This window comes from Dioscorea cayenensis, chromosome 17, assembly GCF_009730915.1.
Source record: "Dioscorea cayenensis subsp. rotundata cultivar TDr96_F1 chromosome 17, TDr96_F1_v2_PseudoChromosome.rev07_lg8_w22 25.fasta, whole genome shotgun sequence".
NCBI lineage: Eukaryota > Viridiplantae > Streptophyta > Magnoliopsida > Dioscoreales > Dioscoreaceae > Dioscorea > Dioscorea cayenensis.
In genome coordinates this window covers 16894577-16921969 of record NC_052487.1, presented here as the reverse complement: position 1 = coordinate 16921969, position 27393 = coordinate 16894577, and the positions used below count along the sequence as shown (strand labels likewise).

The window sequence follows — 27393 nt, the reverse complement described above, 5'->3', positions numbered from 1 at the left end:
GGTCTCTCTGGTGGCTCATTCTAAATCTTAGAGTAGGGTATCTTATATAGACGTCTCCATATCCCAAATATAGCACCTCCCTTTTATAGAATCTCCGCGGTTCTTAATTTGGACACCTTTCCAAATTTGATGTTGCAACTCCTGTTGTAACCAAGCTTGCAATGCCATCCACCTACTGACCTTGATTGAGTCATAGCTTCCGTTGCAATGAGCCTTGTAGACGCCTCCAGTCCTCCTGAATGTGTTCAAGTCTGAGTCGATGTAGTCAAATCCTCCTAATCTTAATATACTAGAAACTAGCTTGCCTCCTCATGTCCATATCAACAGTACTCTCACAAGGGTCGCACCTTACATGTTGCATCTCCATCATACCAAAGATGGTCTTCTATGATCTTCAAATCTTTCATTAAACTTGATCTCCAAGCCATCCAAGTTTAGTTTTCATGATCTTTCTAAACTTGATATTCATTTGTCCAAGGTTTCCAAACTTGATCTTCATTCATCCAAGTTTGGTCTTCATAATCTTCTTTGTTACTAAGCTTGATTTTCTAGTCATCCAAGCTTAGTTATGTAATCTTCTCCATATATGTAAGTGTTTTCAAATAGATCCATCCATAAATATCTTCTCTCCAATTTAGAGATTGTGTCTTCATTTGGCTTTGCTTTTATATGACTAGGATCGTGCTTGCTTGCTCTTGCCTTTCTTAGCTTGTGTCTTCATTTAGTTCTCTCCAAACTAAGCCTCCGAGGTAGTTGATCTCCCAAGCTTGATTCACTTGCCAAATATTGATGTGTCTTCATATGGCCATTGCTTGCACTTCAAGTTCGAGATATCCTCCAAGTTGATAGTCTTGCTAAAAATATTTCCTCCAAAAATAGCTTCATATCTTCTTGTTATCTCTTGCCACATCACATTGTCTTGTCATCAAGACCTTGTCACATCATTATCGTTGCCATGTCATCTTGCCACATCACCATTGACACATGTCAGATGATGCCATATATAGGACCTAGCTCTAACAGTATTTTTATAACTCAACTAGGAGTCATCTACAAAAATTGAAGAACTTTAGGTTGACACAACACAATCATTAAATTGAGATAGAAGAAAAGATGGATGAATGCACATAATAATAAGGGATTTGCAGCCCCCGGTCTTTCTAATTTGATTGAATTCAATTTCTTGGTCTTTGTTAGTTAAATTCAAATCAGTTCAACAAACTTATTAATTCATTATTTGAATAAGGTTAGATTGTATAGATTTTTCGTTAAGCTTATGATAAGTTCTAGTTGGATATAATCCTTCTTATCATTCCTTATATTGCTTGTTGATGATATATGCACTATGTAATCTCTATATACAATACTAACATATTCAATTCCAAAGAGGAGAATACCCTTCTGATTTTGTAAATGTAATGCAAAATTAAACAATAAACTAGGAGCTTTTGTATAAGGATTTTTCATTTTATATCATAACTTAGAATAAAGTATAAAATGTTTTATATTAAGTACTTGCACACAATGAGAATTAAAAGAAGAAGATATGTGCATATCAATGAATTGATTTATTATGTAAAAGGATTAAGAGTACCAATTTACAAAACTAGCTTTGATTAACTTACTTTACACTTAAAAAGAGATAGTCTAAAATTTCAGATGTTGGACTCAAGCACTAGTGAAGAGAGTGTGGCTGATCCTCAATAGGGGTAAGAGAAAAAAAAATATTGAGCTACAAACCAAATGACAATACATGCAAGATGTGCAAGTGGAATAGAAAATGCCCCCAAAACAAATATAGGCATTTTACATTTGATTTTGAGTTCATCTTTGGAAGTAAACACCTAAAAAATAAAGAAATTAAGGATAAATAGAAAATTCAAAAGGACATGGTGGTAATTTAATTCTTTATATTTAACATTTAAGTAATTTCTCTCAGTACCTTGCACATCTTTAAAGATTTTTTTTGTTTGAATAAAATTAAAAATATAAATTGATGAGTTAAAAGCAGTGTGAGAGAAAAGGATGAATAAGTAAATTTTAAATTCTATAAATAAAAAAGTAGAAAAGACACGGGGCGAGTTGAAAATTACTAAAGGTAAGTTTCTATAAGTTAACTTAGGAAACTTTAAATTTCTTTTTTATTTTTATAAAACCTTAACAATGCAAATTGATGCATTTAAGACAATGAAAAGAGAAAAAGATAAAATTTGGACCGTATAATTTGTATATATATATATATATAATTTAAATCATGATAATATGATATATATATATATATATGTATATATAATTTAAATCATGATAATATGACAAAAATTTTCTTATAATATCACGACAAAGAGAGCAAAAGCATGCATTTGTCGAACATTATTTATCTTTTAATAATATATATCATACCTATAATAAAATAAAGAAAAACTATTAATGCCTTTTGTTTAAGTTTAAAATATGTTCACACACACATATATATATATATATATATATATTCATCATTGTATATATATATTTTTTGAAAAAGTGGATAAACCCCGAATTCATTACTAAAAAGAACAAAAACAGAGAAAAACAAGAGATAATACAAAAAAAGAACCTATTCACCAAAGGTGAAGGTCGTACAAAAGCAGACTCAAGGAAGGGGAAAAAGGAAGAAGGTAACAAGAACACCTTAACCAAACGGAGTGGAAAGACGCCAAAACAAAAGCCATTAGACTGGACGGGCCATTACATGGGCATCAACTGGCTCGCTTGCCGGAGCTAGTGGAGGCGGGGGATCTTGGACCCTAGGTCTCACAAAGGTCATACTGTGTTTAATACCCGAAATGGATTTTTTAAGAATAGCTTTGAGAAAATCTGAGGCTACATCAATCCAAGCAATAATCAAGTGGTCAATTTTACAAATGACTGAGAAAACACTTGAACCAGCAAAAGAAAAAATATGCTGATTAAGTTCAGCCCAGATGGCCCAACAAATGGCCCGAATAAGGAGGTGACCCAGGGGATAAGGAACAGGCCCTCTCCTCAACCCCCAAGAGGTCCAAGCATCTAAAAGGGATGTGGGTAAGATAGCGCTAAAAGAGCCGCAAAGTGGGACCAAATATGAACTAAGAAAGCATAGTGGAACAAGAAGTGGTTAGTAGCTTCCATTGCAGCATGGTAGAGGGCACAAGTGAAAGTGGAAATACGATTGCAGCTACGATTAACCAACACTTACAGCGAGAGAATCATGTTGTGTAGAGCCAACCTGAAAAAAGGCTTTGACCTTAAGCGGCAATGACCCTTCCACAATAAATTACAGAAAGCGCAACTTAACCCACAGTCGTTAAGGGAGGAGTAAAAGGACTTAACCAAGAAACCCTTGTTATCCCACCTCCAAGATTTAGAGTCACTACCCTATGTAAGACCTCCCAACAATGTTTGATGAAGAGGGGAGAGACCAACCAAAATCTGGGCAGGAGCAGTATGAAGGAAATCCGCAATGGAACAGAGGGGATCTCTCTCCACAGGGAGAAGATATCAGGTCAGTTATTCACCAAGATGGAGTCCTCAGCCCAACGGTCAAACCAGAACGAGGTCTCCTTCCCATCTTTCGAAGTGGCAGTAGAGTTTGCAAGAAAAGCAGATCTATAATTAAGTAGACTTAACCAGAAGAAAGAAACTCTTCTAGGTCTTGAGAAGAATAACGCTATCTGACCTCTGTTCGAGGCCTAATTGAACAAAATGATGTCTGTCCAATGAAACTTTTACGGGTGAAGGTTTTCCACCACCATTTCCCCAGAAGGGCATGGTTGAAGTCAGCAAGATTGAGGATACCCCAGCCCCTTGCTCTTTGGATTTGCAAATGAGGGACCACGCCACAAGACATTTGGGTTTAAAAATGTCGAACTCACTCCAAAGGAAATCACAGCTGATTCTATCGATTTCCCAAAGAACCCATTTGGGTAACTCAAACACCGACATCCAGTACGTAGGCAAAGTAGAGAGCACAGAATTGACTAGGACAATGAGCCCACCGAGAGAAAGATAACTTGTATTCCAAGATGCAAGGTGGATGTTAGTAGACTGTGTGAGAGAAAGCCAGTCTTGCTTACGGGGTCGTCTGCCAAAGAGCGGAATACCAAAGTAGGTAACCTGGAGAAGGTTTGCCGAGTAGTTTAGGGTGAGGGCGTCACGAGCAAAAGGAAGGGTTCCAGGGATTGTTGCAAAAAGACAGCTTTTTTGGAAGTTAACTGCGAGACCCAACAAGTCCCTCAAAAAGGAGGAGGATAAGGTTATGAATTCTGAGGTCTTCCACTCCCCTAGTAGTGAGGAGGAGAAGATTGTCTGTATACTACAGATGGCAGATGTTACCATGGGAACCCAAAGGAACTCCAGATAAAATATTGGAGGAGAGGGCATTAGAACACATGACACTAAGGGCATCTGCAACCACGACAGACAACAGGGGAAAGAGAGGGTCACCTTGACTTAGACCTCTTTGGTAATGAACATAACCTGACAGGGAGCCATTAATCATGATGTTAACCTTAGAAGAACTCATGATGGTGTGGATCCAGGAAATCCATTTCACCCCAAAGCCCCTAGAGGCAAGAATATCAAAGCGGAAATCCTAGTCCACTGTATCAAAAGCTTTGCGAAGTCCACTTTAAAAATATAACAGTACAAATGTCGCATTTGAATGTTGTAGATTAATTTTTCCGCGGCCACAATGTTGTCCGAAATGCTGCGACCCTTGATGTAGGCAGATTATGACTTGTCAATAAGGGAGTTGATCACCGAGCTGAGTCGGGAAGCCAGGATTTTAGAGATGATTTGAAGTGGATCGTTGATGAGACTGACTGGGTGAAAGCCTTCCAACACAACCGCATCCTCCTTTTTAGGAATAATCATGATGTTGGCCCAATTGATGCATTGCAGGTCTGCCCTACCATCGAAGAAGTAATGACAAAGCTGCAAAATATAAGGTTGAATAGTGTCCCAATGCTTTTGGAAGAAAGCCTAAGGGAAACCGTCAGGGCGTGGGGCTTTGTTTGTGCCCAAAGCGAAGGCCTCCCTTTTTTTAATTTCCTCAATCAAAAATGAGATTTCCAGGGTGCTGAGATTGATCAGCAGTTTATTCATAAAACAAATAAGACCAATCAACAAGAAAGTAAAAGTCCCTTCTAGCTCCAAAATGCCTTCAGAAAAATGAGACTTGAAAGCATTACCGATAACCTCAACGTTCCTCTATCTAGGCCCTCCCTGAGTTAATCCAGACAATGCAATTTCGTACTAGCATCCCAGCCAAGCGGCCTGAGATCATTGGAGCCAAAAAATCTCTTCTTGTCTCAGGGTGGGATCAAGATGCACTCTGGCCTTAACCTCTCAGGCCAATTCTCCAGGTAGATGAGTGCGAACTTCCTTGAGAACATCCAGAGAATTAAGAAAGGATAGAGGCAAAGGAAACTATTGCCAAGGAGCACAGGTGAAATTTGTGGAACTTCAATTTCTTCGCAAAGATGAAGGCACCATAGCCCTATGGTAAGTGGGAAAGCCACCACAAACGGATGAGCTCATTGAAACCCTTAGTGGTTTCCCAAGCAGCCTCAAATCTGAAAATAGCGAAGCGCTTCGGAAAGAGTTCAAGTTCGAGGCAGATCGGGACATGATCCTAGCCAAGTCAAGGAGTGCCTATTGGGAACAATTGGGCGGACAATCAAGCCAATGTGAAAAGAGGAGGAAGCGATCAAGCCAGACCTAGGTGGTAATCTCCTAGTTACTTGACCAAGTGCACTTCCTATATCGAAAGGGTGGCTCAAACAGGGACAGATCAGAGATTAAACAAGTGGCGTTCCTAATGTCCACCAGATTTAAGTTCCCCTGATTCTTTTCTTCCATGGAAAAAACAGCATTAAAGTCACCACCAATGATCCACGGAAGTGAAAAAAGGCTTTTACTGATTGTAATTCATTTATTTTTATAATTATATCATAAAAATAAATGAATTAATTATGCTTGAATTTATATGGATAAAATTCACCAAATTCACAGTAAGTGTGTGTTCTATGATGTACTCATGTATCACATATAATATATATATATATATATATATATATATATATATATTATATTTATCTCTTTCTCTTTGACCCATAACCATTTCCACTAACATAAAAGGCAAGAAATTAAACCTAATTATCTTTGAACAAAGTGCTTTGACACCTCACTTACTAACACACACAACAGACAAAACTCTTACAACCAATTCATGCAAGAGTCGCAACACATCAAACAGAAAATTTCTTATAACCAATGCATGCAACAAGTTCCTACTCATCTTTTGACTCTTGTCAACCATGCATCCTTGATAACTCATTTCATTGCCACCTCACCATATCAACTTGCGCAACTCTTTCTATAGATAAGCAATAAATCTCAAGTTTCTCTCACACAACTTAGTATTCATCTCAAAGCTAGACATGGTGGCACCACAACCATGTTTCTCAAGCGACACAAAGAAGAAAGGCTACTTTCACCCATTGATAACTGAGCTAATCAAAGAGCAACATGTAATGATAAGGCATCATGATTTCAAAGATCGTTTGATGGTACTAGATACCATGCCTTCCTTTCCACCCATGGTACTCCCTGATACTCCTAGCCTTAGCATGATCAAGAGCAAGAATTTCTTGGAGGTAACTCAGAAGAAAATTGATGAGCAGAGAGATAAAGCCAAAGAAAATAAATGAGTAGAAGTGAACTACCTCTGTGTGTCTGTGTCTTATGGCCATGTTGCTATTCCCTGTGTTGGTTTAGTTTCTTAAGTTCAAATTGAAGATAAAGAGATCATAAGACATGTTTGTGTTTCTCTCGTCTCTGTGATCACTAGTTCATTATGAAGAAATTACATTAATCTATGACAAAATTGTAGATATAGGGGACAAACAAAGATATGGCATATAACATGGGGGTGCGTGTAGTTTAGTGTTGAGAGAAAATATGGGTTGATTAATTTGATTTTATATATGTACCAATTTATTAAAATTGAGAAAAAATAGAGAAAAGAATAACAACTTAAACATTCTATAGAAGCTTAAGCATGTGATTGAGTTGAGATATTTTATATCTTAGTATGATTAGGAACCATATAGTTACGATTCTAGATGTCAATATCACAGAAGTTTTTAGGTTTCTCTCCTATCATATGCAGTGAAAGTGGAAAAAAAAGGAAAGATTTTGGAGGGCTTTATACCTCCTTTGTTTATTATATTTAATTTTTTTAATATATCATGATAAAAATGTCAAAATTTTAAATCATGAAAGTAATTTTAGAAAAAAATTGAAGTGGAAGTGTTAGGTAGAATATTCTCAACTTCTTTAAATCTTATTAATTAAAGGAATATCTGCTTATAATTGAAAATTTATGTAATTACGAAAAATTCTTGTAAAATCCAAAGATTTAAAAGAGGTATATAAAGAAAAATAAAATATAAATATTATATATATATATATATACACACACGTTTGTGCGTGAACTATTCATCAAGGTAGTAGTGATTCTCATTCGCTTTGTTATTACTTGGAAAGAATAATAGTAGACTAACTTAAAGGACGTAATGGGGCCATAAGCATAATCTAGATACATATGAGTGTGTGTATATATACTTCTTAATATTTTAATGGTGCAAAATAATATAAAATAAAAAATTCTTTGAAGATTAAATTATCATAAAAAAATTATATATATATATTTTTAACTGTCTCCATTATTTCAGTGATTAATTTTGATTTGATTTAATTCCAAGTATTTAGAGTTTGCTTGGATTAGATATCACTTACACGTGACTTGCACTTGCACCACCGAAGATTGACCTTGGATATCACTCACCAAGGTTACTCATGCATCTAGCCCTCATATTTGGTATTACAAATATGGGTTTAGTAAAATCATAAAGTACCAATTTCATCTTTCAGATTAAATATATGAGATATTACTTTTATTGCATATGAGTTTAATAAAATTAAAATAAAAACTAATTTTATTTTGTGAATTAAAGAAACATGATATTGCTTTTATTAGTACAGCCTAGTTCAATATGATTGAAATGTTATTTTTATAAATTTGACAAAAATAATGGAGAATTGACAAAATAGCCAACACACCAAAATTTGCAAGATAAAAATATCCATTAAATATTTTTATAAAGATATATAATATGATTTTGTCATATTGAACATCTGTATATATATTTTTCATTCTTTGCAAATCACATGTGTGTATCCATCTGGTCATTTTGATCTTGCTATTTTTTCCCTGATTCCCTTTACAAACACAAACCTTAATTATCACCGTATTCTTATTTTAGCTATTTATTTACTTGAAAATTCTACATGATCCTCAAAAACTCAAAGCCTAATTCCTCACTATTTGATGCTTAACAACCACCACACTTAATGGTGAGGACCAATCGTCAATATCTGGTGAACAAATCCATTATCTATCAATTTGCCAGATTTGTTGCCCGTGGTTTAAATCTATCACTTGTTACCTCTTTTAGAAGAATTAGTTGCTCTTTCCTATTCTAATTTATTTAATTATTTAATTATTAAATATTTTTTTTTTTTGGACAAGAAAGACACGATATCAACGATGTGTGCATGTGGACCGGAGAGCACGCGGAAAAGCTCTCCTAGGGAGGCAAGTTCTACTAATAAAGAGAGCACGCGGAAAAGCTCTCCTAGGGAGGCAAGTTCTACTAATAAAGAGCACGTTTAACTACTAGGCCACACTGTGAGAGAGTTGAACTCAAGTCTCACTCTATGCGAAAAAAATCTTATACCATTACGCTAAGCGACTTTTAGTTCCTATTGTAAAAATTTGATCTACCTTGTTCTCCACTAAAATATTAAATACAAGATTTCAATTTATATTTTTTATTTTATCTAGTATGATAAATTCAACAAAAATTTTTTTAAAAGGTGGATAATTTACTTCCATTAATAAACAAGAACAGTACATAAACCACCACCAAACTACACTGGGGAGGCAAAAGAAAAGAGCCACAAATCACTAGATGTTGTACAATAACTCCAAAAACATCAAAAACACCAAAAACATATAACTACAGTGAGACAAACATGCCTCCTCCAAGCCCCAAAAAGAACCCTAGTTAGTGCCATGTTCCTGCTCCTCCTTAGCTGACGGAGTCTCAAAAGGGTTCCCCACCCCGAGGACTAAGAAATTCCAAGCTTCTACGAATGTTCGACATGGAGTCATCCAACTTCTCTTTGGCACCCTTTGATACTAAAGTGATCCAGGATAAAAGCATATGTTTAGATAAAATACTAAATTAGAAGATTAATCAATTTATTCTAAGTTCAAAGAACCTTTGTCTCTTGATTATAAATATAAATATTCGCTTGAGGAGCATTGAAGTAATTATATTTTTTAAATGAATATTCTTGATCTTTAATAATGAGTTGATTCTTTAATATTATATCTTTTAAGAATGTTGTCACTGAAAAGAATAAATTTGCAAAATTTAAAGTATGTATGATACAACCCAGGCTCACATTAGACCTGTCTAAGGGCTGGGCTATCCGCCCAAGTCCGAAGGGCCACCCAAAAAATGGGAGGACTTGGACAAATATATAAAGCCCATTGTCCCGGCCTTGGACAAAAAAAGAAACTCATTTTAAAATGGCCGGGTTTGGTTTTCATTATTAAAAGCTCTGCCCGGCCAAACCCGGCCCGAATTATAAAATATATTTATTAATTAATTTTGTATATATATACTTATATATATATAATAGTTTGAAATGCCATTGATTATTTATTAATTAGTTTTCTATATACTTATATAATATATATATATATATATATATATAAATATATATTGTTGATTACCATTGATTATAATGGTTTGAATTTCAGTTGTTATAATTGAATAAATATTTACATTTGGTATTTTAATTTTTAAGTGTTTTGTAAAATAATATTTGGTCATATTCACATATTAATGTTATTGTTAATTTTTTTTATAACTTATATATTATTTGATGAAAAACCAATTTGGGATGGCTTGGGCGGACCTTAGGTAGAGATTATTAAATTTGGGCGGGTTCTAGTAAGAGTTAAGGCCCAGATTTTCGGGTCGGGCTGGGATTAGACAAGCTTAAAATTTAATAATTATGGACGAGGCCCTGCCCATGGACAGATCTAGCCCACATATTGCATCAAGTTAGGGAGACTCTCCCACGGCAATCCCCCTTCCTAGCGTAACATAAGTCAAGCAAAGCAGGCTTTTAATTAATATTTTTTAAAACCTTTTTTTTTTCAAAAAATGTTTTTAGTTTCAAACTGCAAAAATTAAACTTAAGACCATTTATATTAACATGAAGAATTGGAAGAGAAAATATCAGAGAATGGGGCTCTAACCAAGTGTTTTTCAGATGCCTTACGGTTGGAGGGGTCTCGAGTTCGAGCCCGCAACTCATAAATGCATATTAAATCTCCTGTGAGAGGATCAATGACCCCATCCCTCTAAACTTGTATAGCAAGAGAATTTATTCATAAAAAATAATTCAAGCCACCGTAACTAGTCTAATTTCGCATGTTTGTCCCTTAACATCCCTTCATGGGAGATCTTTATCGTTTTTGTCAATAAATAAATAAATTCTGGGAAGTAAATACTTAAAAACAAAAAAAATGAAATTAAGTAGAAAATGTTTAAAGCAAAATTAAGAAGGAAGAAATAAATTTATGAGTTGAAAATTACTTAGAGTAATTATGAAACTTTCCTAAATAATTTGCTCATTCTTAAACTTCTTTTTATATTAATAAGGCATAAAACATAAATTGATGACTTCGGCCATTGGAGAGATAAAATAAATAGATAAAATTTGGATTTTATCATTTCCTCAAGTATAAATTATATAAATATATAATTGAAATCATAATATATTTACAACAAATTAAACATTTCCAAAACTACCTTGAAATGTCAATAAATAGATACATGATATCATTATAATATGACAAACATTTTCATAATATCATCACAAAAATGAGCAAAATAATATATTTGGCAATCATTTTTGGTTTTTATTACTTACTTGATTCTAAGAAATGTTTAAGATTTGTCGTCTTCAATAAAATATGACATATAATATATCAAAAGTTATTGTAATAAGAACACATAAATTATACATATTTTCATGCATCCCGTATACCATAAAATTACTAAATTCTAATAATTATAAAAATTAATTTCATGTTATTTTAGTTTCAAATATTTCCATATATATATATATATAATTACATCAAATAAAAATAAATAACTTATAATTGAATTTCCATGTTGATAAACTCCATGCATTAACTTGCGACAAAGTTCAACACGTAAATATTTGTCGCAACACGTAAATATCCACTCACACACATGTACACACCAATGTGTTTTCTTGTGCATGCGGTCTTGTATCACATGTTTTTTCTTATTAAAAATGAATAAACCATCAATTCATTAAAAAAAATAAAAGATAAAAGTGAACAATGAAAAAAACAACAAACTAATAAACTCCAGCTAAATGTGGGAATAGCAAGGGGCAAAATAAAAATTACAGACACAAAACAACAAAAACAGTAGGAGGAAACTAAAAAATGCCAAGAAAAACACAAGAAAGAGCTGGTGTTGCTCTAGAAATAAACATGATAGTGCTATCCGTCCAGGCAAAGCAGACTAGGTGATGCAGCAATGGAAGTCTTGAAATTAGCTCGCATTAGTATTTGTGGCTATCTTCCCAAGATCAGCCGCATGGGGCCCTAGGAACTGTAGGCTTTTTTCACTAAGCTCCAGGCTCCTCTAACTTTTGTTCTTCATCTCTGGAGCTATAGAGAACCAAAGCAGAAACATGTGATTAATCTTAAAAAAAATCAAAATTGATAAAAGAAATTTGCAATTAAATGTACGTTCATTTCACTCTAGTCATATGTTCCAGATAATGGCATGAGCAATAGTATCCCAGGTGATCCTGGCTATCCAATCAAGATCATTTTGCCAAGAGTACCATAGTTCTCTTAGTGAAGCAGGGAGCTAGGCAATACCCAGAATTTACTCATAGTGACTCCAAACTTGTGTAGCAAAACCACAGTGGAGGAAGAAATGGTGTGATTGTTGAATGATAAAGCATGTAGGTAACTGTTAAAAGACTTTTGCACCCTCCACTAGCTAGGTTTTTCAGAGAAAGAATTTTATTATCCCATACTAACCAATTGAAGATACAGATCTTTCATCGACAGACATCTTCCCAAATGAGTGGTATCTCATGGTTATGAGGTACTCTATCATTAAGGAAACAATAAACGAACTTCACCAAGAAGACTCCATTGCTCGTCAAACTCCAAGTCTTGTAATCCTCTCTTCCCAATGAAGGCCCAGTAACCGGCTTCTAAATATGAGCAATAGAGGCAATGTTCAGGAGTGGCAAGACTGAAAAAATTGCCTGTAGGACATCCCGAACCTACCCCATAGGTAGGTTTGAGGATCATAACAACTCTGGCCAAAACAAAGTGGAAGCTCCATCCTTGATGATCAAGATAATGTAAGAGCGGAGAGCTGGGAAATAAGTCAATATCCCACGCCACATGAAGGATTTTCCGTGAAGAGAAACAATGATAAGAAATAACTATGAGTAGCAGTGGTGGGAAAGAATTTCATTCTCATTATCCATGGGCTCATTTGGAGCCCATTTTGGTGTTGGGCCCTGTGTGCATGTGCATGTTAGTCACATGCTAACTTATGTTATATAGATCATCTCTCATTGTGTTGGGGATGAGGATTGTAGGTCAGGATTTTCTTATTGTTTTGTTCTTAAGACGAGCTTGAAAGTTGTTCAAGCTATCAGAGATATTCTTCATGGTGGATTCCAATTCCCGACCCCCACGGAGATGTAGGCAAGAGTGTCGAACTCCACGTAATTACTGTGTCATGGTTTGTGTGTGTGTTTTCCTTCTTTCTCTATTATCGCTCTAACTTTGCATGTGTTTTGGAGACTAACATTGATAGGTTATTGGAACATCTACGGGTGTGTTAGTGCTTCCGAAACGTGTCTTAAGTGAGCCTTAAGTCTCCCTAATAATTGGCATCAGAGCTATTGGTTTATAGCTTAGGTAAATTTCTGCACACAAGATGTTCAACAAAATTCCTGAAAGATGTCTTCAATTGGAATGCTAAGGTTGGGAAGTATGAGATTGAGAAGTTCAATGGGAAGAATGATTTCTCTTATTGGAAGATGCAAATGAAGAATTTGTTGATATCAAAAAAACTACACAAGTCACTTTTGGGGAAGGAAAAGAAACCCAAAGAAATGAGTGATGAAGATTGGGAAGATCTTGATATGGAGGCATACACCGCCATTATTTTGTGTTTGGATAGGGATGTCGCCTCCTAATTGGTGAATGACGAGGTGACAACAGCCAGCGTGTGGTTGAAATTAGAGTCCAATATCATGACCAAAACCTTGACATATCGCATCTACTTGAAGGCCAAGTTGTACACTTGCAAAATGGATGAAGGAACTTCAATCCGAGATCACATAAGCAAGTTTGAAAGGATAGTTTAATTTCAAATTTGAAGGATGTGGAGATCAAAGTAGAGGATGAAGATCAATCTATTCTTTTGCTACTTTCTTTACCACCATCATTTGAGAACCTTGTACAAACATTGATGCTTGTGGGTGAGACACTCTCTATGAAAGATGTTAGAACATAACTCTTATCCTATGATCTTCTGAAGATGGCTACAGGTGGAAGAGTGGACAAGGAGCAAGCACAAGGATTGTTTATAAGGGGAAGGTTAAATTAAAAGGGGAAGATGCAAAGAGGGAAATCAAGATCAAAGTCAAGACCCATTGCAAAAGTAGTATGCTACAATTGCGGAGAGCTCTGGCATTTTAAGACCGACTGTTCCAACAAGAAAGTAAATTCAAGGAAGAAGAACAACAAAAATAACAAGGGGAAGCAGATCAAAAAAGAAGCAAGTTATGCTTCAGATGAGGACAATGATGAATGCTTTATGGTCAATCAAGGTGAAGACATTTCCTGGAAATGGATGCTTGATTCAGGTTGCTCTTATCACATTGTCCAAATAGGAAGTGGTTTACAAACTATGAGAACATTGATGGCGGTAATGTATTGATGGGCAATGATCATGCTTACGAAACAGTTGGGCTTGGTTTAATTAGAATCAAGATGCATGATAGGATTATCAGAACCTTGACAGATGTAAGTCATGTTCCAGATTTGAGGAAGAACCTAATTTCACTTGGTGTATTGGAATCTGGTGGATGCAAGATTGTGGCCCACAAAGGAATTCTAAAAGTTGTTCGAGGCTCCATGGTGGTGATGAAGGGTGTTCGTCATGGCAATCTATATGCTTTGTTAGGTATGACAATCAAAGATAATGCAGCAATCGGGATTTCCAAAAGCAGTAACCTATCAGATTGTACTAAACTTTGGCACATGCATCTTGGACATATGTCAGAAAAGGGTTTAACTCTACTTGGGAAGGAAGGTTTGCTGAAGAACTTGGAGAAACCTTGCATGGACTTTTATGAGCACTGAGTGTATGGAAAGGCACACCGAGTCAAGTTCACCACAAGCAAGTACAAGAGTAGAAGACTATTAGACTATGTACACACAGACGTATGGGGTTGTCTAAAGTTGCTTCAAAAAGGGGTTCCAGATACTTTGTCTCATTTATTGATGATTACTCAAGGTATGCTTGGGTATATTTTCTGAAACATAAAAATGAAGTATTTGAGACATTCAAGCGGTGGAGAGCAATGGTTGAGAATAGAATGGGTAGAAAGTTGAAGGCAATTAGGTCAAATAATGGTACAGAGTACACTGAAGGTGTCTTCAAGGAGTTTTGTGATCAAAAAGGTATTGTTTGACATTGGACAGTTAGGAATACACCACAGCAGAATGGGGTTGCAGAGAGGCTGAACCGTACATTGCTTGAGAGGGCGAGATGTATGAGATCTAATTCTGGTTTGGGCAGAGAATGGTGGGCAAAATTAGTGGCAACAACATGCTATATAGTGAACAAAGCTCCACATTCCACCCTGGATAGTAACACACCCTACAGACTATGGTCAGGAGAACATGCAGACTATGATGTTCTTAGAATTTTCAGTTGTAGCGTACTACCATGTGAAGGAGAATAAGCTTGATCCTAGAGCCAAGAAAGGCAATTTTCTTGGGGTATACAAAAGGAGTGAAAGGCTATTGCCTTTGGTGTTTGGAAGATTCAAAGTTCATAGTCAGCAGGGATGTTACTTTTAATGAGAATTCCATATTAGCTTTGCCTAAAACTATGAAGCCTCTTAATGGTGATGGTGATGAGTTAACAACAAACACCCAAGTGGTGGAGATTGATGGATCTGAAGACCAACCATGCCCTAGCCATGTTCATGAGAATGTTGCTATAAATGAACATAAGGAGGTTCATCAAGAGAATAACAAACACTACAGTAGCAAAAAACAGAGTCTTTGGCTACTACTAGGCCAAAGAGGCAAGTTAAACTAGTTCAAAAGTTTGGGTCAGACGAACCTCTGAAACACTATGGGCAAGTACACTTGGTTGAGTATGCACTCTCGGTGGAGGATGATGAGCCGGTCACTTTTAAGCAAGCTATCCAAGATGAGAATAGTGAGACATGGTTGGTTGCAATGGAGGAAGAGATGGAGTCTCTTTGAAAGAACCAAACTTGGGAAGTTGTCCCGTTGCCCATTGGTAAGCATGCTATAGGCTGTAAGTGGGTATACAAGAAAAAGGAAGATTCATCTAAGTCTTGTGGCACAAGGTACAAGGCAAGACTAGTTGCTAAGGGATTTGCACAGAAAGAAAGGGTGGACTATAATGAGATTTTTTTCTTCTGTAGTGAAGCACACCTCTATCCGTGTATTGTTGAGTTTGGTAGCTCATGGTGATCTTTGGCTGGAACAACTTGATGTTAAGACGACCTTAAACGGTGACTTAGATGAGGAAATTTATATGTATCAGCTGAAGGGGTACAAACTTGAAGAAAAAGAGAATCAGGTTTGCGGCTTGAGGAAATCACTTTATGGTTTGAAGTAGTCACCTCGACAGTGGTACAAGCGCTTTGATACTTTTATGTTCAAGAAGGGTTACTCTAGAAGCAAGTATGATTATTGTGTTTACTTTCGTAAGCTTTGTGGTGATGCATACATCTATCTCCTGTTATACATGGATGACATGCTTATTGCTAGCAAGAGCAATGTGGAGATAGATAGGTTAAAATCTCAACTCAGTAAGGAGTTTGTGATGAAGTGTATGGGCGCTGCCAAGAAAATACTAGGTATGGAGATCAGAAGAGAGAGGTCAAGCCGTAAGCTATTTCTACATCATAAGGGTTACCTTGAGAAAGTAATATCAAGGTTTGAAATGCAAGATGCTAAGCCGGTGGTGACTCCATTGGCCCCACATTTTTGACTCTCTAGTAAGCTATCTCCCACAACTAAGGAAAAAAAAAAAGAACACATGGCTCGTGTTCCTTATGCTTGTGCAGTATGCAGTCTAATATATGCGATGGTATGTACATGTCCAGATATTTCACAGGCAGTCAGTGTGTTCAGCTGATTCATGGCAAATCCGGGAATGCCTCACTAGGGAAGCAGTGAAATGGATTCTGAGGTACTTGAAGGGTACCATTAGCATGGGTTTGTGTCTTGGTGGAGAAACATGTCAGTTGAGTGGGTTTGTGGACTCAGATTATGCAAGTGATCTAGACAAACAACGATCCACTACTGGTTATGTATTTCAGATACTTGATGCTCCAGTTAGTTGGCGATCGGTGTTACAAGCCACAGTGGCACTATCTACCATAGAGGCTGAGTATATGGCCGAGGCAGAAGTAGTGAAAGAAGATTTGTGGTTATGGGGTTTGCTAGATGATTTGGGGATTGAGCAGGGCATGGTGGACTAGGGGTGTGACAGTCAAAGTGCAATTCATTTGGCTAGAAATCAGGTGCGCCATGCTCGTACCAAGCATATGGATATCTGGTATCATTTTGTACATGATGTAATAGAGGAAGGCTCTATCTACTTACTGAAGGTGCACACCAGCGACAATCCTGCAGATATATTCACCAAAGTGGTTCCAAAGAGCAAGTTTCAACATTGCTTGAACTTGCTCAATCTTGACTTATGCTAATAAGGGAATTTTTGGGGTTTGGGAATCGACTATTTGAGTTCGGTAGAGATGTCCTATCTTGATGGTCTCAGCATGAAGAAATCCTTGTTCGTTTTGCATTTGGTATCAAATGAGAAACGAGGTGGAGAATTGTGAAGAGAAACAATGATAAGAAATAATTATGAGTGGTAGTGGTGGGAAAGAATTTCATTCTCATTATCCATGGGCCCATTTAGAGCCCATTTTGGTGTTGGGCCCTATGGGCATGTGCATGTTAGTCACATGCTGACTTATGTTATATAGATCATCTCTCATTATGTTGGGGATGAGGATTGTAGGTCAGGATTTTCTTATTGTGTTGTTCTTGAGACGAGCTTGAGAGTTGTTTAAGCTATCAGAGATATTCTTCATGGTGGATTCCAATTCCTGACCCTCGTGGAGATGTTGGCAAGAGTGTCGAACTCCACGTAATTACTGTGTTATGGTTTGTGTGTGTGTTTTCCTTCTTTCTCTATTATTGCCTTGACTTTGCATGTGTTTTAAAGACTAACATTTACAAGTTATTGGAACATCTACGAGTGTGTTAGTGCTTCCAAAAGGTGTCTTAAGTGAGCCTTAAGTCTCCCCAACACTTTCGTTGAGTGATATTGTGATAGAGGCTATGAGTAAAATCATTTTGGAAGTAATTATACCGGATTATTTTCACCCCACACCAAGGAGACACAAACACTAACTTTGACCAAGACTTCAACCAATCTTGCTTCCATGGGCGTCTCCTAGAGATAGGAACAGGGCGGAACCAAGGGGGGCTAGCAGGGGCTGAAGCCCCCCCTCGGCGCCGGAGAAATACTTTTTAAACAATATAAGATTTTGTGGTTTTTGATTTTTCTATACTTAATTTCATGTAAAATACAATATTTGGACACACAAAAATGTGAAATGTGGGTGTGCTTGAGTGGTTAGTGGGTTATTATTCATAGGATATGTGATCTCTTCTGATCCACCCAAGTTCAAATCCCACTTGGAGCATTTTTTCACATTTTATATTTTTTTAATATGTGTATTCAAATTTTGGTTATATTAGCCCATTATTCTTCATTTAAAATAATTATTTTGTTAGACTATTTTTTTACTTTTTATTTTTTTGTTTTGCCTTTAGGCTTCAGCCCCCCTTACTATTAAGTCCTGGTTCCGTCCCTAGATAGGAACATGGAGATATATAAGTGGGAGTTACCCAGTTGTGCAGTTTAGTGTCCGGGATGTAGAGAGGTCAGGATTGTACCAAAAAGGAAAAGTATAAGCAAGTCTTTTGGAAGTTTATCGCAAAGCCTGAAATACCTTCAAAGAGGTAAAATATGAGTTTAATAATAATCCTAAGGTTTTCTATACCACTAGTCGTTAGAATAATAAGCGTATTGGAAGTGTCACATCTTCCCCTATTTCCCTAGAGGGACCCCATAAAGAATCCCCTAATAGAGAGCATAGTTCATCATAGTATCAAGAATGTCTGAGACTAAGGCCAAAAAAAAAAGCCGTAAAAGAGTCTTCTTGCCTCAAGATTAGTCACTATTGTTGAGGACTTAGCATGGGACTCTTCTTGCCCAAAAAGAAAACCTTAATATAATAATATAAAAAACTGTAAACTATTTATTATTTTCTTTATAATATTATAAAAATGGGTATACTATTTACGGTTTTCATTCACTTAATTTGAGAAAATTTCTGAGTACCCTTTATCATATACCAACATATTAATGGGGATAATAGATGCAGAATTTCATATAAGCATGTAATTTTGAAATAAAGATAATGTCGTAACAACTATCACGTATTATTGTTTGTAGAAATCTATGGAACATAAAGTAATTGATTCCGATTTGACTTGGTAATTAGGAAGATGTAAGTCATATGGCGATAAATACAGTTACAAAGTTTGAACATCTTATAGCAAAAGAAAACATATTTAGAGATTACAAAATAAAACGGTCCTCATATATGCAGATCAACAATGATCTCCCAAGATCATTCGAAGTTGGATTCAAACATAATTTGTAGGCACATAGAGACATTGGCCAAAGAAATCGGACTTTAAACGGTAAACACTTTACCCTTTTTAATGTACAACACTAAAAAAGTACTATCAAAAGGTAAATAACTTGTCGTTTTATAAATTATAATATTAAAAATGATATACTATTTATTATTTTTATGCCATTTGCACAAAACACTCCTGTAAATATAAATTAAAAACTTGTAATATTAAAAACCAAAGTTGCAAGTGTTAACCCTATTTTTCAAAAGAAAGCAAGTAAAAACCTCATTAACAGAGACATGCTAAACAGTTTAATAACTAGAAGCACAGACAAGCAAGAACCTTTCTTCATTCACAGATCATCAAATATATACAATTTGTCCCATGACGATCCCTTTTGTCGAAAAGCAGATTCAAATGCACAGCAATACTTCCGAGCGAAGTATTGCTCAGTTTAAGCAGTAGCAACAACTGCAACAAAGACAAGCACGCAAACATGCTACACAGACCCGTCTATGGAGGAAAATCAAAAGCCCAGCTGGCTTGTTACAGCAAAAATAGCTAGGGACGATAATGGCATTTTATTCGCAAGCAAGTTTAGTACCAAAGCTAGTCAGACAAATGGCGAATGCCTGAAAGGCCGAGAGTGGTTGCCGATAGTCCATGGTGAACATGTCATCCCCGACCTTACCGAACTGAAGCAGCACTGTCTCTTCATCCCCTGTTGACCCTGATTGGCTGGGATCTACTGCTGCCGCTGCAAGCTGGAAATTCTTCACAGAGGCAACAGTGACCCTACCATGAAAATTCAAGCACCAACATTGCAGGTGCTCGTGCCACCTCGGGGCTTTGTTTTTCAGGACAACAGGTCTAGAAACAGCCTCTGGGGAGCTTGTTGACTTAGGATCTTCATCGATAATTGGTGTTTGTGCAGGAGGGCAACGCATTGTGCACATCATCCTTCTCGGTCCTCTTGTTTTGACAAGATTGAATTTGTAAGATACTTTGCCTATCTCAAAATTGCCTGCAGGAACCTGTGGGCTTATCTGCTTGCTAGGGAAACGACGGCTTGTTCGGCAACTTAATGCCTTCGCACCACTGTAAGGAGGCCGGCTGTCGTAGATTGTGAACTTGGTTCCTAAAAAATTGGATCTGCAACAAGACACAGAGTACAAAGGTTTCAGAAGGAATGCATTTACAGAATAACTGAATTTATCTGACCTTAGTTTATTTATAGACCATTAACATGCATTAAAATTATACATGAATGTCATCTTCCATGAACTCTTTCACATAAAAAGGCCATATACATGCATTAAACAATGGATGCAATCGTCCGAAATAAGAAAAAAGAAATATAAATCATCTTAAATCCTGATCAATGCATGCTTCATATTTTATAGCCACACGAGAATGATCCACAAAATTTATCAGCCAGGTTTAGAATCTCATCACTGAAAGCCCAGAAAAATAAAATGAAATCCATGATACCTGAAATCTTTACCTAACTTAATTCAATGGTAACATGTGACTGAAAGCTTCAGATTCAATCATAATGTAATTCTATTCACAAACTTAAACCGATTCCAGTGAATCATAGAACCTGGTTTTAAATCAGGATCCAATTCTAGTCAACCTCAATTACACGTCACAAAAAAGAGCATAAATCAATCAGTCAGAAGAAATTCCATATATGCTTGGTCGCACAAATGCCATCATTATTCGAGTCTTGAGGTTGAATCAGCAATTGAGCACAAGCTCAAACATGGACAAGAGTTTTCTGTATTCATACGTCAATGTTGATCTTTTGAGGAGATGCCGAATTTGACACTAAACAAGGGGGAAATCTGCTCAAGCCTGGGTCACTTGGAGAGCCAGTAGACTTGTTCCTTAAGTTAAGAGGCTCAGAGTTAAGTTATGCGGCACTTCTTTATTGTGCGACTCTTCTTGAAAATTAAGATTAGTCTAAGCAAAATTCACCCTAGACAAACTCAAACTTTAGCTAATCAGGCAACATAGAAATAAATATCATTTTATAATCCATGACATAGATCTCTTTAACAAAGATGAGTTTCAGGTATCTGAAGCACTTATATTGTATTCTTCTATTGAAAAATGAAAATGAAGGTATCATCTACAAAATTCTTTTTTAATCCATAACTCTCTGTTAATTATTCATCCATCCAAATAAAAAATAGGATATAATGGAAAAAATAATTGCAAGTTTGTGGCAATATTGGATGGACATGTGCATTACTTAGTAGAACATGGAAACTAATGGAAGTCCAAAGCCACACCTCAACTTTCCCACGTATGCATTACTTCCTTGCGACAAGTCATCAGCATCTAGTGAGATAATGTATTCCGTATGGGCGCCACACCTAAATCTTTTAGCTGCCAAGAGAAACTTCCCTTTATCTGCAAATGCTACAAGACCACGAATAAAAAAAAATGAAAAATACATGAATAAAATCTAGCTTGGAAAAATACATCATGCAAACAAATGCCCTCCATCACAGACGAAAACTGTCAAAGACTAAAAAAGGCCTTAGATACCAAACACGATGAGAAAATTGAGTAGGATTTCTTCTAATCTAACAGGGAGAAGCACGGTTGGACAGGACAAATTAATTATATGCACTGATAAACCAACAAATATATTCAGGGTATGCATGACTCTGGAGAATTCAGTCTTAACACATTCTGAGGAGTTTAACAAATGAAGGAAAAGGAAGCAGAATTCGTGCTCCAGGTCACTATTATTGCAGAATTTTTAATTACAATAAGTAACTTTTTCAGTCATTCAGGTCTCATGCGCAAAATTCAATGTAAAAAAATCAAAATTATTAAACATTATGTAGTTAATAGATTCCATAACATTTTTAATTCTTTCTCTATGTTTATGAGAATCTTCACATTCAAGAGTTGCTCTCATGGCCAGCCAAATGAAGATGGGAAAGATGATACTTGCCATTAGCATAACACTAACTTAAAATTTTTGTCACAACTTGGAGTAAGTTTTACCCACAACTTATGTGTTGAACCAAACCATGGTATGAGCACCCTAGGGAAATAAGGATATCTCTAAATCGTTTATCTTACAGTGCACTATGACATTGCACTTATCCAATGGTTGTTCTGGAACACATCAGGTCTATAGAAGAATTTTCCCATAATATATGAGAAAATGCTTCTTTGTGGGATTAAGATGTGTGAATTGCTGCTCTCAGCCTAGATATATGAATCTATTAAAGTTTACAATTGAAGACAATGGAGAAGTATACGAACTACGGAGTCAGTACAGCCAGATATAGCATGGTTTTAAGTGTTGGATGAAATAGTGATTCTTACATGCCATGTACAGCAGCCAATGGGAACTTACCATGTTAACCATCATATGCCATTTTTCTTTTTGGTATTGAGTATGCTGAATGGATCCATTTTAAAATAATTTCTCAATTTAGTGAATAACCTAGTAGACCTCTGAGCTTTAATAAATCTCGAGGGAAGCACCTGTTCCAAATTACATCTTTTACCTTCAATACGCCAGCCAGTCCTATGGGAACTCTGATTATGATCTCGTATGACAACTTTTGCAACATACCCAAAACAAAAAGGTAAAATAGCGCTCTAGAATGCTTAAGAAAACCCATCAGCAAGGATTATATTTGATCTCATCACCAAGACCGAAGTCTTCATCTTTCCCAAAAAAACCCATCATGTTAGGTTGAATCAACCTGTTTATCAGATCTCCATAACGACTCTAATAATCAGAATGATCCTATTCCACAAACTATATGTCTTGGAATTTTCAACAACATTTCTCTTGCAACACCAGAGACCTTAAACTCAAGGATGGATGGTCTCTAATTAAATACGAACTCCCTCTTGGCTTATATTTTAAAGCACTTCATTTCGAGAACAAATTCTTTTCTTGCATATCAAAATTTCATTATTTAACATTTCAAACCTACATGCTATGATAAGACCAAATAGCTTACAACCTATTTATGGGATTAAGGAGTTAGGTTTGCACACACTAATTTTACTAATCAATATTTCTTCATGTGCAATTAAATACACATTAGTTAGAACTAAAAGCTCATCATTTCAACCCAAGGCTTTACATCTATCCATAGGAATTACCTATGATAATCAACGTTTGATCATCTCCACCTTGATATTTTCAAATGAGCAAAGAAACATGTCCCGAATTCACAATCATCATTTGAATGGAGCCTCTAAAAGGGCACACTAGTCATCACATGGATATTGCTGCTCATAAGCTAGCTTTTCCAAGACTGGAAAGGCGCTAACTAATAAACAAAAGATCAAGTTTGAGCTTTGAGAAAAGAATCCAAAAGGATTATGATCTCTTTAAGAGTTTGTAGCTTGCAACCTGAAGGTACTAAGATCAAGATTGAAAGACTTTTGCAAAGGTAAAAACTTAATATCATCATAATGTGAGATGGGACTTCCCAAAAAGTTGCTCTTTCAACACAAACTAATAAAAAGCAAAACAATCTTCAAAAACCACGGGTTCATGGAATTCATCAAATAACATCAATTCCACCGCCAATGTGCTTTTTTGCAATAAAATAAAATAAAATAAATGCAAAAGTGTGATTGTCAACATTAAAAAACTAGTCAGGATCAACAGTCAAATCTAAATACTAAACCAACAATATTACACGAGAAAGCCCCAGTCAAAGTCAAGATCCAACATCAAATATTCAAAAAGCAATCTGTTCATAACTGGCAGACAAGAATAATGAGCAACAAATTACAAATACATGGCAATTCATCCAAAAAAGAACGTAACTTTGCAATTAAAAAAAAAAACAATGTACTCCAACTTGAAGAGACCTTCATCATATAAACAATAAAAGCATCAGAAATAACAATTAATCCAGATGAAAAGCACTCACTTTGCGTCAAGCTGAGATACAAGTAATACGTGGAAGTCTTCTTGTTCCTCTTGATGAAACACTGCATCGGATGTCCCCGGGGCCCTGGCTGCAAACCGACCAGAAATTCCAACAAAAATCAATCAAACCAACATAGAAATCACACATAATACACGAAATCAGAAACACATTTAATCTGAATAAATTGGAGACCTAGGGAAAGAATCAGACCTCTTTGAGGGAAGAAGGGAAGGTGATAGTTCCAGATTCAAGGGGCGGTCGCACGACGCCGGTGGTGACTTCGCGCCAGTGGCGGCAGACGCAGGCGCAGGCGACAACGCTCCGGCGAAGGGGCCAACGCTCCTCGCTAGACTCCACCCTCTTTATGATCTCCTCCATCAACTCCGGAAGCATCGTCGACCACCGATCATCATCCTCCTCCGCCACAGCGCCACCACCATCCCTCCGATCATCCACAGCACAAAGAGAGGAGGAGGCGAAGGAGGAGCCCTTATAGGATGAGAAGAAGGGTCTTCGGAGAAGCATCATCGGAGAATGGCGATCGATCGGGTTCCAGCTCCGGCCCTTGCCCTCGGAGATGTAGGAATGAAGACGAAGAAGAGATGTGAAAGGGTTTGAAACGCATTTGATATCATGAAATATATATAAATACAAATAAATAGAGGGTTATTTTTGGAAAAAAACCACACGGGATTTCCATGCCTGATGCCGGCGTGCCCTTTAATTTTGAGGGTTGTTTTTGCAAAAATTAAATAATAAGTGCTTTCGTTATTGAAACGCGTACGGCGTATTTCCGTAAACGTCCTTCCTTTTTTATTTTTATTTTTTTTGCATTCAGATCCTTATCGTTTTTATTATTTTTATTTAATTTGTCATTGCATTGCAAGTGATGATGTACAAATAAACAATTTAGATGTTTTTAAAGTTTTTTTAAATTTTATTTGAATTCTTATTTTATAAAATTTTTATTGAATTAATTTTATAAATGAAGGGTCAAAATTGAGAAGCAATGAGATTATGATGCTGATCAAAATAGATTGATGTGACATTGTATGATGTTTGGCACTCACTGTGTGATATCATTAATTTTACATTGATTTTCATGTCACCATGTCAACAAATTAACATTTGAAAAATACACAATGGATAAGATGTCATTTTTTAATATAAAATTTTAATATTAATATATATATATATATATAATTCAAAGCTGATAAACAATAAAGTAATAAACTGAACAAACAAAAGAGAATGAGAGATATTTCTCATATAAAACTTGAAAAATAAAATAAGTTAAGACTATTGTACAAGGAGATAAATTCAGTTTCAAATAATTACATAATTTGAATTTTTTGAAACTAGTTTTTTTTAAAAAAAAAATTAGCATGTTTTAATCCATGAACTTGAATGTATAATAATCTTGTAAGTTTACATTAAATATATAATAATATATAAGACGTGTAGATGAAGATTTTGAGGAATCTAAAGGAGTAGTCTTTGAAAAAAAAACCATAAATCTAGAGTTTCTATTGAAGTAGTGTGTTTCATTTCATTTGTTTAGAATTTTTATTCAACAAAAATCCAATCTAATAGTATATATATATACAGACTGCAAGATGATTAATTAGTTTTTATAAAAATTGAAATAACATGATGATAAAAACAAAAACAAAATTCACAAAAATGTTGCTTATGTGACTCCAAGTTTAATAATTTAACCTAATACCTATACAGAATTATTAATTTTATTTTATTAAAAAAGTCTCACATGTTCAGATCCAAATCATACATATAAACATAAATTTTTCTCTCATAAAAATTTTTTTCTCATCTTTCACATGAAACTATTTACTTCATTCCATCAAATCCCTAATTTCATTAATAACTCCACTCCAAATGATTATAAAAATAAAAAGATTTTTATTTTTCATATACAACTTTAATAATGTTAAAATCATGTATTTTTCTCACACTAATATTCAGTTAAATTATCATGTGATCAGTAATTCAAATTGTACCATAATTTAAAATAAATATTATTAAAAAGGACAAAAGCACTTTTTAATGCACTCAACGTTTGTTTTCATACTTTGTGTGGTTGTTGTGGGACAAACCGTTAAAAATAAATAAATCAATTTTTTTTTTACACTTACTTTGTCGGCAAAGGAGTTCAAATTAATATGAATGGTGAAATAGTTATCTATATCTACATAACCCTGTCAAATCAACACTCATGTAACATTATTTTTTTAATTTTTTAATATAATTTATAAGAGTTTAGCAAAATATAAATTTACAAATTACGGCATTAGCATAAAATACAAATAACAAAGGAAAATTTTGCGTTTAATATTTTGAAAAAAACCCAAATCGCAGTTTTATTCAAGCACTTACTTGTGATCCTCTTTCAAAAAAGCTTAGATCTTGTAAAAAAATTATTTATCTTTGCTTCTCTCCATTGTTTCGCTTCTCTACATTTGCTTCTTTCCACAATATCGCTTCTCTATGTTGATGCGAGAGCTTCGTGCCGAAAGGAATCCTCCGGAATCCACAATGGAGTTCACCCTCTTTATTTCTCCTTCTGTTTGTTGGTCAAAATCCCTCATTTTTCTGAGTCAAAATTCATATCTGAAAGTGTTTGTTATATGGGCAATATAGTTATTTCACACACAAGGATCCTCAATCCTTCTGTTTTTTCACGGTTTTTGAATCACCCATCTGTATGAATTGATTACATTGTCATGCCTGCACCAATACCACTGATGCACACCCAAACAAGAGTGTGCATGAATTTAGGAATGAAAGCCACTCTATTCCTGGCAAACAAACGGTCCCTAAATGTGGAAAAAGTTTAGGACTGATTACATTGTTGTGCTTGACATGAAGATTTTGAGCAATTATATCAAAATAAACATCTTGGTTACTTAGGTTCATGTGGAAGACTTTATTTTATAAAATAAATATTTACGACGTTAGTTTTTCTATTGAAAAATAATTTTCTTTTCCTCAAGAAATTATATGGTTATATTTTGAACTATAATATACATTACCATCATCACAATAGACGAGTGGCAATGCGATTAATCCTTATGCAGAAGGTTCAGGGTTTAACTCTATTTCAAAACAAACTAGTGGCTACATTTTTCAAAATGTTTGTTTACTAGCCTTTTGGAGCAAGACCTATGTTATTTTAATTCCCAAAAAAGACAATCCAAAACTAGTCTCGGATTTCAGACC

At 35.5% G+C, this 27393-nt stretch overlaps 1 protein-coding gene across 2 annotated transcripts; it reads right to left on the bottom strand.

The window, feature by feature from the left end:
- Positions 1 to 19557: 19557 nt before the first annotated feature.
- On the bottom strand, positions 19558 to 24761 carry LOC120280618 (tubby-like F-box protein 1). 2 transcript variants are annotated; one of them, XM_039287495.1, is made up of 4 exons: positions 24367 to 24761; positions 24157 to 24244; positions 21526 to 21655; positions 19558 to 20380 (listed from the first exon to the last, which is right to left on the bottom strand). In XM_039287495.1, exons 1-4 carry the CDS (start codon positions 24682 to 24684, stop codon positions 19810 to 19812), a joined length of 1107 nt encoding a protein of 368 aa, XP_039143429.1. In that variant the 5' UTR covers positions 24685 to 24761; the 3' UTR covers positions 19558 to 19809. The 2 variants fall into 2 exon arrangements, with proteins under 2 accessions (XP_039143429.1, XP_039143430.1); XM_039287496.1 differs by having other exon boundaries at positions 21526 to 21646.
- Positions 24762 to 27393: the final 2632 nt, after the last annotated feature.